This window comes from Anguilla rostrata, chromosome 17 (assembly GCF_018555375.3).
Source record: "Anguilla rostrata isolate EN2019 chromosome 17, ASM1855537v3, whole genome shotgun sequence".
In the NCBI taxonomy this organism is placed as follows: domain Eukaryota; kingdom Metazoa; phylum Chordata; class Actinopteri; order Anguilliformes; family Anguillidae; genus Anguilla; species Anguilla rostrata.
In genome coordinates this window covers 21,491,027-21,506,668 of record NC_057949.1, presented here as the reverse complement: position 1 = coordinate 21,506,668, position 15,642 = coordinate 21,491,027, and the positions used below count along the sequence as shown (strand labels likewise).

The 15,642-nt window shown below is 52.8% G+C and overlaps 1 protein-coding gene across 2 annotated transcripts in view; it reads left to right on the top strand.

Annotated features, from left to right (window-relative positions):
- LOC135242961 (mitochondrial import inner membrane translocase subunit tim16-B-like) overlaps positions 1–15,642 on the top strand; it is a 137,207-nt gene that overhangs the window by 36,400 nt on the left and 85,165 nt on the right. For both annotated transcript variants that reach the window (XM_064314333.1, XM_064314331.1), the window contains exons 8-9: positions 4,434–4,520; positions 4,898–4,980. In XM_064314333.1, coding sequence (XP_064170403.1) covers positions 4,434–4,520; positions 4,898–4,980 — 170 coding nt within the window. The remainder of the gene's footprint in view (positions 1–4,433; positions 4,521–4,897; positions 4,981–15,642) is intronic.

Sequence of the window (15,642 nt, the reverse complement as noted above, 5' to 3'; positions counted from 1 at the left end):
CACAGAATCCCCCCCCCCCCCCCGGTGCAGATTAGATTTTAATAGCGGTCGCTGGGGCTGAGCTGCGGGACCCTCCTGTGGGGAGCTCTGGCTCTGCCTGTCCAGCGGTGGAGTGGCGGGGCGGTAAATAAAGCTGCTTAATGTCTCCGGTCTGCTTACGGTCCCGGGACATTTACGGCGGCCCGGCGGGCCCGCGCTCCGGCGAGAGGCCCGTGTTTTTACCCCGGGGGGGGGGGGACGCGGCGGCCGTGGCGGAAAAGCCTGTGTGCTCACGGGGTGGAGCGGGACGGGACGGGACGAGGCGGGACGGGGGGAGAGCTGCTGTGCCTCGGGGGACGGGACCGCTGGGTGACCCGCTTGGCCCGGGCCGCTGAGCCGCACGTGTCACTCTACGGGGGGAGGGGGGAGAGGAGGGGAGGGGGAGAGGGGGGGAGGAGGGTTTTTTTTGGCTCTGTTGTCACTTTGGAGATTTGGCCGTGCGCGGAGGAGAAGAGGAGGGGGGTTTAAATCTCTCTCCCTCCTTCCGTGGGCCGCTGGGCCTGCTGTTTCTGATGTATGGGTCTTTGGAGCCGGCCGCTATGCGCTATCGTGTTTCCTGCCCCGCTCGCAGCTGTGGGGTTTTTTTTGTTGTTGTTGCCACGTGTTACACGCGCGGTGTTTTCATGAGTCACTCAGGGGTACCTCTACCGCGCGGCGCTCCTGCGGTAGCTCTCCTACGCACAGCTGTGGCCTCTTCCTCCTCCTCCTCCTCCTCCTCCTCACCCCAAGCGTGCTGTCAAACGCTGAGCCGTGGGCTGCCGGGTGGCTCATCCTGTTAAAGCGCAGCTCAAGCTCACGGACTGGCCCCCACAGTGTGGTGCGGAATCCGGACCACCGCGGTGCTGACTGTGGTACGCAGCCTAATAATTAGTCATAATCCTGCATAATTGGTACCCCCCCCCCCCCTTCCTCCCATTCATGTTGCGGCTGATGCAGTAGCTGCTTCTGCATGCTTTGGCGGCGAGCGCATGCTCGTCTGCACTCTCTCCGATCGACAGCGGCTGTTGCAGTGATGAACGTTCGTAAATATTGCCCATTCCAAACCAGGAAGGAAGCTTAAGGGGAAAACAGTGAGTCATGGCTGTTTCGACAAAGCTCCATTTACCCTGGTAAATAGTGCAGGAAGCACCCGTGTTGGTCAGTCCTTTAATGATTAAACTTGTGCAAATTACTAAAGGGGGTACTGCTCAAAACATCCACTTCCTCCTTCCCCCCCATCCCCCCCAACCGGTGGAATGGAGTTGGGTAATGTAGTCCTGAACTGCGGTCGTACACGCGCTGGTTTAAATGAATACTCCGTGGGGCGGTTCCAAAGTCTGAAGCACCCACCGCACTCCGAGCCTGAGAGCAGCGCAGGTGAATCCCTCAGGCCTCTTCCCCGAGGTTAACGCTCGGCGGACGGGGCCCGTGTTGTTTTCCACACATTTGACGTGCGGTCATCCCCCTCAGTGAGCGTTTGAGCGGGAGAGCTGCCTGTCACCGTCCCTCCCGAGCTTTCCTCAGCACCAGCTCTGTGTGTGTGTGTGTGTGTGTGTGTGTGTGAGGGGAAAAGAACTTTTAAAATACACATAAAACTTCTTCTGTTATTTTCCTGCCTCACTTGTCCCCTCTAACTGCTGCACTGGAGGGTTGGGGTAGAGTGGGGGGGGGGGTGTTGTTGTCATGGGTGAAAAGGAAATGGGGTTTTGATTAGACTTTGATTCACCCCACATGTTCCCCGCTGGGGTTGCGTCTCCTGTAAGGGCTGTTTTTAAGGTGCTGTTCCCACCCCCGGATGCCGCTCTGCACAGTGAGGTCCATGCACCCTCGTTTGGGATGTTTGCACGGGAGGACGTGGCCTGGCATGTTTTTATTTTTATACCCTTCTGATGACCGAACTTCATTTTTTCCTCCCCCTCCTCCCTTTATTTTCTTACTCTCAGTAGTGATTGGTGCCAGTAGTAACGTGTCATTTTTGGATGCCCAGCCGGCCTCTCACTCTCAAACCCGCGTCGCGGCTCTCCGGCTCGTCGGCACGGCGACAGCGGCCATACAAAAAACCAGCGGCGGTAATTTTGGGGGGAGGCGAGGCGGGCCGCCTGCGGGGAAGAGGAGCGCTTGCGGCCGGAACCCGTTCCGTGGAAATTCTCGCCGGGCCTAATGGCGGCAGAGTCCGCCATCCGCGCCGCCGCACGCCCAGGCATACCGCGGCGGGTTTGGCGGGAGTACCGGGAGCTCTGCGCTTTTTTTGTTTCTGCGCCGCTCCGGTTGTCTGGGTTGCAGTTTCGCCCCGCTTGCACATTCCTCCATGTGGAGCTCTGACCGAGATGTCCTCTCTCCTGCCAAAAGAGTCTGTCTTCTCTCAGTCGGGGCTTACCTTGGCCAAGAAGAGTCTGTGCTCATCCAGTCACAGCTTACTTTGGCAAAAGGTACCTGTCCTCTTCCAATTTGGGCTTTTCTAGGCCAAAAGCCTGTCGTCATCCAATCACAGGTTAGCTTGGAAAAAAGTATGTGTCCTCATCCTATCAGGGCTTAACCTTGGCCAAAAGAGTCTGTGCTCATCCAGTCAGGGCTTACCTCAGCCCAAAGAGTGTGGTCATCCAATGAGGGCCTGTCTTAGTCAAAAGAGTCAGTGCTCTTCTGATCAGAGCTTGTCTTAGCCAAAACAGTCTGTCCTCATCCAATCAGTGCTTACTTGTGGCCGGAAGAGTCTATTATCATCCAATCAGGCCCCATCTTTCCAGACCTGCACCTCACCTTGAGCCCTCAGGCACCTGGTTTCTCTCGGTGTCGTTGTGCCATTTCTGTAACCAGATAGCATTGCCACAACGTTGCAGGAGCGTTGCAGGAACGTTAGGTGGTACCTGGGTGTGCTCTGGGTCGTGGGGGTCGGGGTGGGGTCGGCGTGGGGTCACGGGTTCACCGGCGGTTCGCCGAGTTTCTTCGCCTTCATCCGGTTGTCACCGTCTGCCGTGCATCCAGCTGCTGGTGAGTCACCGCCACATCTGGCCTCACTTACGGCCGGGTTATCGCGTCGCTCGTTGCCGTTCTCGAGATGAGTCCGATAAATTAAGCGGAAAAACACATCGCCCCGGTCCAGACTGAGCCTGCACTCCTCCGCTCCCGATGCAGTCTTTCCTCCTCTCCACCCTCTCTCCACGAGTCCGTTTCCCTCAGGAACTGGATGAATGAAGGAATGAATGCATGAAGGAGCGAAAGAATTTTGTATTTTATATCTCGTGTCCATCGGTTTCGCCAGTAGCTTTTATGTGAATGTGTTGACACTGAGTAAAGTGCTGTTCACGTAGCGGTCATAATGCTACATAAGCTGGTGTTTGTAGAGGTCATAATGCTGCATACGCTGGTGTTTGTAGCGGTCATAATGCTGCATACGCTGGTGTTTGTAGAGGTCATAATGCTGCATACGCTGGTGTTTGTAGAGGTCATAATGCTACATACGCTGGTGTTTGTAGAGGTCATAATGCTACATACGCTGGTGTTCGTAGAGGTCATAATGCTGCATACGCTGGTGTTTGTAGAGGTCATAATGCTACATACGCTGGTGTTTGTAGAGGTCATAATGCTGCATACGCTGGTGTTTGTAGAGGTCATAATGCTGCATACGCTGGTGTTTGTAGAGGTCATAATGCTGCATACGCTGGTGTTTGTAGAGGTCATAATGCTACATACGCTGGTGTTTGTAGAGGTCATAATGCTGCATACGCTGGTGTTTGTAGAGGTCATAATGCTACATACGCTGGTGTTTGTAGAGACCATAATGCTGCATACGCTGGTGTTTGTAGAGGTCATAATGCTGCATACGCTGGTGTTTGTAGAGGTCATAATGCTGCATACGCTGGTGTTTGTAGAGGTCATAATGCTGCATACGCTGGTGTTTGTAGAGACCATAATGCTGCATACGCTGGTGTTTGTAGAGGTCATAATGCTGCATACGCTGGTGTTTGTAGAGGTCATAATGCTGCATACGCTGGTGTTTGTAGAGGTCATAATGCTTCATACGCTGGTGTTTGTAGAGGTCATAATGCTTCATACGCTGGTGTTTGTAGAGTCATAATGCTACATACGCTGGTGTTTGTAGAGGTCATAATGCTACATACGCTGGTGTTTGTAGAGGTCATAATGCTGCATACCTAGGTGTTTGTAGAGACATAATGCTCATACGCTGGTGTTTGTAGAGGTCATAATGCTGCATACGCTGGTGTTTGTAGAGGTCATAATGCTACATACGCTGGTGTTTGTAGAGGTCATAATGCTACATACGCTGGTGTTTGTAGAGGTCATAATGCTACATACGCTGGTGTTTGTAGAGGTCATAATGCTACATACGCTGGTGTTTGTCCCCTCCGCTCCTGGGTCTGCACAGAGAGATGAGCTCTCGTTTGTCTTTCTTACAGAGTGCACCGGGTCATCAGAACAACAAGGACTCGCGCATACTGTGGATAAAGGACTCGGACCACTTCCTGACCACTGGCTTCAATCAGGTGGGGGATTAAAAACACTCAGTGGCTTCACATGAGCTTAGCTGTTTCCAGCAGGGTGCCTGACGTTTGACTGTGTACTTTGGCTGGTATGTGTGTTTGTGTGGGTGTGTGTGTGTGTGTGTGTGTACGGCTGTGTATAATGGTACGCTGATGCTATCTCAGGTACGGGAGAGAGAGGGCCAGCTCTGGGGTGTGTGTGTGCGTGTGCGTGCGTGCGTGCGTGCGTGTGCGTGTGTGTGCGCGTGTGCATGTGTGTTTGTGTGTGGTGTGTGTGCGTGCGTGTGTGTGTGTGTGCGCGTGAGTGTGTGTGCGCGTGCGCGTGTGTGTGTGTGTGTGTGTGTACGGCTGTGTATAATGGTACGCTGGTGTTATCTCAGGTACGGGAGAGAGAGGGCCGGCTGTGGGACAGCAGGAAGCTGGGCTCCTCTCTGGCCTCAGTGTCGCTGGGCACCGCCACTGGGTAAGTGCAGACCAGCCCAACTGGGTTTCACACTATGAGGGGGCCTAGCCACAGGACCTCGGGAGTGTGTGTGTGTGTGTGTGTGTGTGTGTGTGTGTGTGTGTGTGTATGCCTGCGTGCGTGTATGCTTTTGTGCCTGGAAAGCCTTGCTTGGAATGTTGGAGGGTTCTAGAATTCAGACCCTCCAGAGTTCCGGCAGCGGCCTGTCACATTCCTGGCATTTCCGGGGGTCCGCTTCCTGCTTCGCTCATGGTGAAGACCCCCTGTAGGCGGCGGGGCGGGGTTCCGCGTCTCATCACAGACTCGTCAATCTTCTGCCCCTTCACCTGACATCTGACTCCACCCCCCTCCCTCCCGCGACCCCGCGGGGTGTGCGGCGTGCGGGTTTTCTCTTGGGGGGGAGGGGGGGGGGATGTGTGAATTAGTGGTGTTGGGTGTTGTGCTGCTGCTATGCTACCGGACCCATAGTCCACTCTGCAAGACGGGGCCTGTTATGCTCCTGGGTCTGGGCCCAAAACAGCCTGTGGGAGGAGCGGAGTGGGGGGGGGGGGTACTGAACAGAAATATTTTTTTTAGGAGAAACACGGTTTGCACCCCTACCTCCCCCCCCCCTCCCCCAGCCCTGTACGAACAGAGAGTGCCATTGTGCTGTGAATGCCACCGACCGGAATGTTCCCTCATCGGAATGTTTGTTTGTCCGAGACATTTCGGAGTTTACACGGTCGGACCCAAAACTCACCCCCCTCCCGGCTCCCTGTCCCCGTTCCTGGTGCTCCACGTGCAGGACGGGCGAGAGAGAACCTCTGGCTGCACCTCACAGCCCGAAAACCCCCTGTCCCGCTGGGCTTGGGGATATTGCTCATTCTGAAGTATTATAAACTGAAGGGGAATGCTGGCAGGACACCAAGCCCTTTTGTAAACCAGTCACATCATAAACCATTCCTGCTTCTTCCATTAACGGTCCATGTGTTTGGAGTACAAGGCACTGCTTTTGTTCCTTGTTGTGTTAATATTAACAGGCCAGCATATCTACACATCTGCACATTGAGAAAGAGAGGAAGGGAGGGAGGGAGGGAGGGATGCAGAAATTACTTTTCATTGCATTTTCAGCCTCAGGATGAGGAATGTTAGAGTTTACTCTGTGTGTGTGTGTGTGTGTGCACGTTTGTGTTTGTACAGTGCGTGTGTCTGTGTATGTGTCCCCATGTGTGTGAGCGTGTGTGTGTTGGTGGGTGGTGGCATTGAAAAAATGTGTGCGTGTGGTGAGAAGCTGTCTAACGTCGCCCTGCTCATCTGGCGACAAGCTGCTGGGCTCTCCCCTGCCACACCCCCCCTCCGTCCCCCGCCGGTCCTGTCGAAACCGAGCCGGAACTGATAACTGCATGACAGTCGGCTAACAGGAATTCTGAGCGTCCGCTCCCCCTCCCCACGCATTCTTTCAGACTTGCTTAAATGTTCGGACGCACAAGCTCATTCCGGTCCGGTACTTCCCTGATAGTCGCACTGCAGACTCTCAGCAGACTTGCACTGCAGAAATCTTTTACACGTTGTATTTGTGATTTTTAAGTGGTGCAGCGTGATTAGGGTCAGGGACCTGCTTGGGGACAAGGGGATCAAACAGTAGTGTCCCATGTGGGGTTTGAACCTGCAACCCCTTCCATTTTTAAAGCCGAGAGCCTCTCCTCCCCCCACCCCCCACCCTTACCCCCAGCTGTTTCTCAGGGGTTTCTGATAGCCCCGAGCTGTAGGTTCCACCTGGTCAGCTCCAGTGCCCCCCCCCCCCCACACCCAGCCATCTCCGCTGTAGGGTCACACCTGACCTCACATTCAGGGCCCTTATCTTCATGTTGGTCTATGTCCAGAATAAACTTGCCCCTCAGCGTTAAATTGGTTGGAAAATTTTTAATTAATCACCACCTCCTTTTTTTTTTTAATTGCATCCGAGTGGTCTGCCATGTCAGTGTGCTTGTATGTATGTGTGTGCGTATACACACACACACACACACACATATGTACATAGTGCATTGTGAGCGGTTCACAGAAGCTGTCCAACATGTTATTTTGTGCAACTGCCAACCTGAGTATTATCAGTCATGCTTTGGGTAATATGGGACGTCTCCAGAGATGAAGACCTCTGAGCAGGCTGCTCCCCTGCCCGTGTGTGGAGGCTGCAGTCACACTCACAGCCCTGCTCTATTTCTTATGTGCTTATCCTAAGAGAGCGGAGATCTGCTGACACGCGGTCCTCTAGGGTGTAACGACAGAGCTCACACCTGGATCTCAAACCCACATCACCCCCCCAGGCTGCCCCCCCGTTCCCCGTCCACTGTCCCGGTGCGTCGGGAGGTTACTGAACAGACGAACAAATCGACCAATCAGCAAAGCCGGCTCCCGCCATGACGCGGTGAGCCGTTCCCATAGGCTCCTCCCATCACTGCGCGGCCCCAGTTGAGATGTTACGAGGCGTACTAAAGATGTAATGACCCCAGAGGAGAGATTATGAGGGTGGGTTACATATGTAATGACCCCCCAGGGCAGATATTACAGGGCGTATTACCGATGTAATGGCCTCAAAGGAGAGGATGCAGGGTGTTACAGATGAGTGTAACGGAACGATTCGGCAGTGATGTAATTATAGGTGGGTAATGCCACTTGAGCGTGATAGGACGGTATTTGTTTTCTGCGTCCTTGCGGAGTCCTGTCGTGTACAGATGGAAGTAGCCGCTTCCTTAACCGTGTGGTTTTAAGCAAAAATAATCTCAGCGCAGTTGCGGTGGAGCGGCCTTGGTCAGACAGTGCTCCATTTGTTTGTTTGTTCATATATTATTATATTCATTCCCATGATCCACCGCAGCGTACAAACGGCCTATTCACAGAGCTGGATATTTACTGGAACAGTAAATAGGCTTAAGTACCCCAGTGCTTTACAGTACCCCCGTAGTGCCCTGCCCAGGATTTGAACCGGCAACCCTTTTCCGATTGGTCCTATCCTGTTTCTTAACCGCTCCGCTCTTGGACAACAGGACAGTTTCACGGTCTTAGTCTTGCCAATGATGACTGTAGTTCAGGTCCGGGAAAGGGAATGAAACCCTCCCTGACAGTGTGTTTGTTCTACCCGTCATCGTGTCCTAGAGACGGATGAAGCTACTCGGGTTTGTTTAGAGAAAAGGCTGAAAAGCACTAAATGAATGCGAAAGCCAAACTTCATGCTGGCTTTGGCAAAAAGAAAGAAAGTAATTGAATTTTACATTGCGCCACAAAGCTGGCATCTGATTTTAAAAGTCAATTTTGTCTTTTATATGTCATATTACATATTTTATTTCTTTTATTGAGCGAAAGTGTACAGTGCGCACTCAAACCGTCAGGCCCGGCCACAGAGATGGATGGTAATAGAAAAAGTGAAGTGTTTGTTTTTCTTTCTCTGGTTGAAAATTGAGCCCAGAGAGTCTTTGCTTTTGGGCTGGGGGTCTCGCAGAAAGGCCGCCATTATGCCCGTTTTCCATTATAGGCACAGATTTTTATCGCAGCTGGGAGAGTTCAGCAGAGAGCTCTAACCCCCTCCCCCCGCTCCTTCCCTCTATAAACATAATTATAATGAGCTTAATAGGATCTTCTGGCGTGCTGTAATCAGCAAACTTTACAATGAGATTCAATTGCAACCAGCTTTTCTGGGGAAACTCTGGCGGCGTCGTGTCAGATTCTCTGGCCGCGTTTCCTGCCGAACCCTGGGCCTGCGCTTCCTGTTCAGGTCAGAGGGGACCCCCCCGTCCCCTCTCCTGGCCAGCGGGGGGGTGGTGGGGGTGGTGGTGGGGGTGTCCAGGTAGGTGTGCTCAGATATATTCGACTTTGATTTTAAGTGCGCAGTCGAAGAGACGGGAATTAAAACCAGAGCACGATAGCGTAGCGGCGCTGCGGCGCTGATGTAGCACGACCAAACTTAAAAAGTCTGTGGCACCCGTTTTAAATTTCGCCCGCTTAATTATTTGCAGTCGGAGAAAATATTAAACCCCCCCTCCCCCCCCCACCACGTCCTGCCCCCCCAAAATACACACCCACACACACGTGCGCGGAGTCACACACACTCCTCTTTTACTTTCAAAATAAGGGCGTAAAGCTGGAGAAATATAGCCCCTCTGCCCGACCGCTGCCCCCCCCCACCCGCCCCCCCCCCCCCCTGGACATCTCTCAGGGTGAAAAGCTTTTCAGCCCTGAGCCTCAGGGCGGGGGCGGGGGGGGCCGAGTTGAAAGTTCTGGGGTACCAATGAGGAGCGGCCCCTGCGGGATCGGAGACTGAACGTGACACCGAACGGGTTCGCCTGCGCGGCCGGGCCCGAGCGGTCAGGTGACCCCCCGCCGCCAGCGGAGGGGGCGGGACTTATCCCCCCCCGCGGTTCGGCGTCGTTTCTCTTTGACGGGGGTTTTTTCCGAGCGGAGTGCGGCTCGGTCGCCCCACCGTAACCCAACCGAACCCCTTTAATCAGCGGGGTGGCGGGAGGCTCGGGCTAATCGACCGGGCCCCCGTTTGGAACAGAGCTCTCTCTCTCTCTCTACCAGCCCCCACCCCCCCTTTTTTTAAAATTCAAGACAGATGTATCGAGTCTCATTTGGCTCAGTGATGGCTGTTCTGGTTTTAAAAAAATAAATAAAAGCGGAAAGTTTGCGCGTGTGTCCAGTGTGCGTTTGGATGGCAGCAGTGCTTCTATTATGGCGGCAGCGCCTTCCGTTCCAGCCCAGCAGAACCTCGGCAGAATCGCACGGTTCTGAGCCGGGGACACCAGAGGTCGAGAGTCCAAATACCAGGTGGTGAAATGGCTGCCGTCCCACCCCCCCCCCCCGAGCGGCTGACCCGAACCCGGATCGGTCGGGACGACGAGCGCCGTAACCTCTCCCGCAATGTGTTAGTCATTTTGAGTTTCGGTTTTCGCTCAGGCGAGCAACCCTGACAGGAACGGAGGATCGTGTGAAGGGCCCCCGAATTTCTTCGTTTTTTAAAGACGTTTATCCCTCCGCCTGAGTTTGATTTATTCGGTTTTTGGGATTTATGAGACCGCGGTGGAATCGCGCGCTCTGGACCGCTCCCTCCCGCCATCTGGTGAAAGTGCCGCCGCGCTCCTCCAAAACGTGACTCAAGCTGGCAGAAGGGCGCCCGTTACAGCGAGCCCCTTCTGTTTTAAAAAAAAATATATATTATTTTTAATAATAATCTGTCGCTACGGCTTCCTCTCACCGGCACTTTTCTGCTGGGGAGAAGCGTTTCTGCACCCCAGGACTTCAGCCAGGTAGCCTTCTAAGAAAAGTAATGGGAGTCTTTACAGCCCTGAGAAAAAGAAAAAATACTAATAATTCATACATGGACATGTCTGACAGTTGGCAAGCGAATGTCTAATGTAATTCTCAGAAGGTTTCTGATTTCATCCCGCAGGTATTTGAGCAGTGGTTCAGGGATAGGGCTCTTTTGTATGAACGTGTGTGTGAATGAGAAAATAGCTTCCATGCCTTCTGAAAGGAACCGTTCTCTCTCCTTCCCCCCCCCCCCCCCCCCCCCCCCCCAGCCCCCCCGTCCATATTTTTCATTGCAATTCCAGGAGCTCAGAGTTGAAATGGGCCCAGAAAGAGTTTTTCATCGCTCTTATTATTATTATTATTACGGGAAAAACTGCCGCCGTCTCGTGATGCGATGCGAATTGGTGTTGAATGCTTCGCACTGAAGGGCTTTGCTCGGCTGGCTCGCGTTCGCATGTGCCGGAGTTTCACAGCAGGCCCATAAATCACCTTTCCCACTGACCACGGGAGAGGGGGGGGACCACGGTTTGACCGGTCCCGCCACGGGGCGATCGCTGTCACTGAACACACGGACGCTTTGTAACAGGGCGGGCGGGCTTGCCGTTGTGTGAACTTTTGAATGCATTGGAGCGGTTCGCTTTGCGCTCCTGCAAACGAACGGGGACAGAACTGCTGCGGCGTCCAACTTTCACTGTGTCAGATTACGCGCGTCGATCTGTAATAATAATAATAATAATTAATAACCCTCGTTGTGGTTTACTCCTCGTTATCTGGGATGACAGTACGCCGCTCCTGTTGTTTGTTCCTGAGCGTTCCGGCTCGGGTGTGATTCCGTGGTCCTTCCTCCCCGAGGGCAAACGCTGGCGCCCTCGCGAACACTAGTGAGGTCCTGCCTCTGCTCACCCCCACGCGGCCGCCCCGCGCGGCCCAACGTCTGCTCGCCCTCTCTAACTCCCTCCCTCTCCGCCTCTGCTGAAGTGTGGTGAGGGTTCAGGTGAGAAATGGCTGCTGTGCATTACCCAGCTGGGGGCTAGTGCTGAGCATGAAAAAAATAAATATTTGTTATTATTATTATTGTTTATTTTTAATTTTTAATTTAAATTTTTTTTTTGTTTTTTTTTTGCAATCAAATTTTTTATTGATTTTGATATAATCATCAGCATCAGCATTACATCATCAAAAAGCTCATATCAGTTATTATTATTATTATTATTATTATTATGTCACCATCTTTCTGTTCCCAGGCAGGAATTCCAGAAGCTGTTAATTCTGGAATTATTAGTGGAAAGTCGTAACTCTGAAACTGCTGGAAAGTCGTAATTCTGAGACCACTGGGAACTCGTAACTCCTAAACCAGTGGAAACTCATCGTAGGTTTAGCAGAAGCCGCCGTGTAAGTAGCCTAAAGTGAAAACAACTCGCTGTTATTCACAACATGTGTGGTGGGTGTGTGTGTGGTGTGGTGTGTGTGAGTGTGTGTGTGTGTATGTGTGTGTGTGTGGGGAGGGGAGGGGGGGGGTTATAACTGGCTCAGGCTGTAGCTGACGGTCCCTGTGGCAATGCATTTATTTGATTTAGTTTCCTTACGCCCCATGCCGACCCCCCCACGGAAGACAGCGGTTTTGGGGAAGTGAGCTCCTGTTCTGAATAATAGCCTTGGGTAGCCGTCATCACCTGAGCTGATGCCCTTGTGTGGCGGAATAAAATGAGACAGATAGCGGGTGCTTTCCAGTACTCTGGCCTCTCATAGTTCTACTTGCAGCACTCTGGGCTTTGGGGTTCCCCCGAAATGTAGCCAGAATTAGTAGATTGACAGCGTGGACCGAGATCAATGTGGGCTAATGCAAATACACATACAGAAACACACACGCACAGACACACGCACCACCACAGACACACAAGCACACCACACGACACACACCGCACAACACACCACATCCACGCACACACACCCCACGCACAGCAACACACACAACACACACACACACACAGACACACACACACACAGACACACGCGCACACAAACACACCCATACTCACACACGCACACACACCCACACGCACACGCAGACACACACACACGCACACACACACACACAGGAGAGAGGAGAAGCCAGACACCAGGTTGTTTTTGGAGCTGGTGAGAGGGCCTGAAGCCCAGAGAGAGGCAGCAGCAGCAGCAGCAGCAGTCTGCCGGGGACGCAGGGCTCTAAGGGGGACCAGGAGGGGCCCCGGCAGGACAAACAGCCACACAGGAGTGCAGAGTGCAGCACTGCACAGCTCACCTGCTGTTAGAGCACTGCTGGGGACGCTGACACTGGCCTGTTAGTGCTGAACAGAGTGAACTGCCCTGTTTTACTGAAGGTGCTGTGTCTCTGATCTTTTTTTGTGGGGTAGTTCCTGTGAATTGATCTTGGTAAAGACCTTTTATTATTATTATTATTATTATTATTATTATTATTATTATATTTATTTTTATTATTATTATGTGTTGATTTAGTAAATTGCATATTCTTATACATATTGTTCAGTATTATATTCAGTCAGGACCAAAATTCAGAGGACAGTACCGACATTGTTTTCCTTATTTATCAAGGGCTAATAAAATTACGATTTATACTTCAAGAATACACAAATAAAAACTTTAATAATGCAAGTAAACAAAAAAGTGTGTTGGTATTTATAATGTTCGAGCACTAGCAGTAACGGGTCGAACAGCAGATTCATTGAATTGACAGACGGTTTTGGTTGTTGATAGCCCAGATATTTGCATGTTGAGCTTTAGGAACAGACATTTGTTAATATTTGAGTGGAATAAAGGGTTGTGACAACTCACATAGAGATGCTTACCTTATGGTGGACGAGCCAGGTATTTACTTAGTTCCCCATATCATGTGAGCGTTTAGGACGTATGTTCAATTTCTGGCTTGTAACTGCTCTCGATAACGTACTCTTGAATGAGTTCTGCAACTGGAGCATCACAATTGCCTTATTCCTTGGCAGTGGTAGTGGTAGGACCTGGTAGTGTCCTCCGACTTTTGGACCCCACCCCCCCCCCCACTGTATGTGGATATTTTACAGAAACAAAGCAGGTGGAGAAGCTCCAGTGAAGCCGCTCCACGCGGGGATCAGAGCTGCCGTTTGGGGCCCCCGGGTTCTTCTCTGGCACCCTGAAGCCCGTCACACACACACACACACACACACACACGCGGCTCGGCAGGCTGCAGTACCGCGAGCGGCGTGCGCTGATGCAGAGCCAGCGGGCGCGCTCGATTACTCCAGCAGCTGATGAACCCCGCGCGCACGCGAGCGTGTGTTTTTGCACTTGGAGGATCCATTTCGCAAACTTTTAAAAGTCATTTTCTTTTCTTTTTTTTTCTTTTTTCTTCTTTTTTTTCCACGACCTCTTGCAGGGTTTTTATTGGCCGTGTAGAAACGGCCCGGCACATCTGCTTCTCCGTCGGGCCGAACGCGTCTCTGTTTTTCCCCCTCAGTGTTTTTACTTTTTTTTTTTTGTCCGACGGACGCTTTTTGGAGTCCTGCCCGCCCCTCACGCAGGTCCCCGCTTCGCCCAGGCTGTGTGAAGTTATCCCGGCCTTGTGGGGACCCTTCGTCCGAGGCCCTTATTTCACGGCCCGCTGACAGGTGAGGGCAGCGGTGTGGTGCAGGGGCCCGGGTCTGTTATTCAGATTATTCGCGCCCGTCTCCTTGGGCCACCGGTGATTGGTCTGGGCCCGGCGCCGCAAACGTAATGAGATCGTTTAAAAATGAAATGAACTAATAAAACACTCATGCTCCTTGGCTGTGTGTTTTTAGCATGTGTGTGTGTGTGTGTGTGTGTGTGTGTGTGTTTTTTTTGACGTGTGTGTGTGTGTGTGTGTTTTTTTTTTGTTGGCGTCCGTGTGAGTGCACATGTGTGTGTATGTGTGTGTGTGAGAGAGAGAGCGCCTGGTGTGTGTTTGGCTTGTTAACTGGGAGAGCGAGGGAGGGAGGGAGCGAGGGCTATTGTAGTCTGGCTCTGTCTGCTGGCTGGGGGCTGGGAGTCACAGGTGCTCCAGCCAGGATGTGCTTTTTTTGGGGGTCTGGGGGGGGGGGGGGTGAGGTAGGGGGTTTAAAGGGCTGAGTGGGTGGAAGAGAATAACAGCACTTGTTCGTCCCGTCTCCATGGTAATGTTATGGCAACTCAGCCATTCCCACACCTGCTCTTGGTGCTTAAAGAGCAGGAGCTGGAGGTCGGAACAGCACGGTGCGGTGGGGGGGTGAGCGGGGGGGGGGGTTAACAAGATTTAAGAACTTCATCAAAATGTAATTGGAACAGGAGGAAAAGGAAAGAGAAAAGGGGGTCTGTGGCTGAGCAGAGGAACAAAGAGGAGCTTTAGGGCCTTCAAAAGGGGGGACTTTCGTTTGTGCGGTCCTGTAGGGCACCTTGGAGTTGTTTTCGTTTGGCGGGGGGATGGGGGGGCGGGCGGGGGTGCTTTAAGTAAGTTTGAAGTGCCCAGTGTGGGCTCACTGTGCTATTCTCTAAAGTTCAGTTAGTCAGGTTTTATTTTTGGTCAATACTGCGGAGCCTTTGAGGGGGTGGGTTTGGACGGATTGGGTACCGTTTGAAGTCGGCTCAGCCATAAAAAAATATGTGCTTTTTTAAACATTCTGCCATTTTCCATGCGGTATATTCGTACCGGGAGTTCGCCGTATCAAAAGACATGTGTTAAAAAAAGGAATTTATTCGCAATAATATTTGCGCTGCAGATTTTCCGAGCGGACCTGAGGGGGAAAGTGGAAACTTTAACGCGGGGTCATGCTGAAGGGAACTGAGGAGGCCGCGCCCACACGGCGGTCCCGTCCGCAGAGCGTCACGCGCCCCTGCCGCGGCCGAAGAACCGGCTCGGACCGGATTAGAGTAGGTTCTGCCCGCCTGCAGCGTGCGCAGGGCCGGCTGACCTTCGACCCCCTTGACCCCCTGACTAGGCGTGGCGTATCTGCAGGGTGATCAGGGAGCTGTGTGGAGTGCAGATCGGTCCCCTGCAGCAACAATTGGTAGAGGCCCCAAACACGCTCGCGTACGCGTGCACACACACACACACACACACACACACACACATAAACACAGACACGCACACACACACACACACACACAGACGCACACCCGCACACACGCAGGGGGCAGCGTGAGCCTCGTAGGAGCGGGACGGGCAGCATTCCTGCGCGCGGCCCAGACGTCGGGGCGCGACAGGGAGCGGAGCGCGTGTGGCGGGACGCGTCCCGACCGGTTTCTGTCATTGTGGCTTCTGACCAACTTTAAAACAGCATTAATCATCGCAACAGCACAAACAGGAGAAGGGGTACGGGCGCTGCGGGACAGGGGAGACCTTATCTCTGA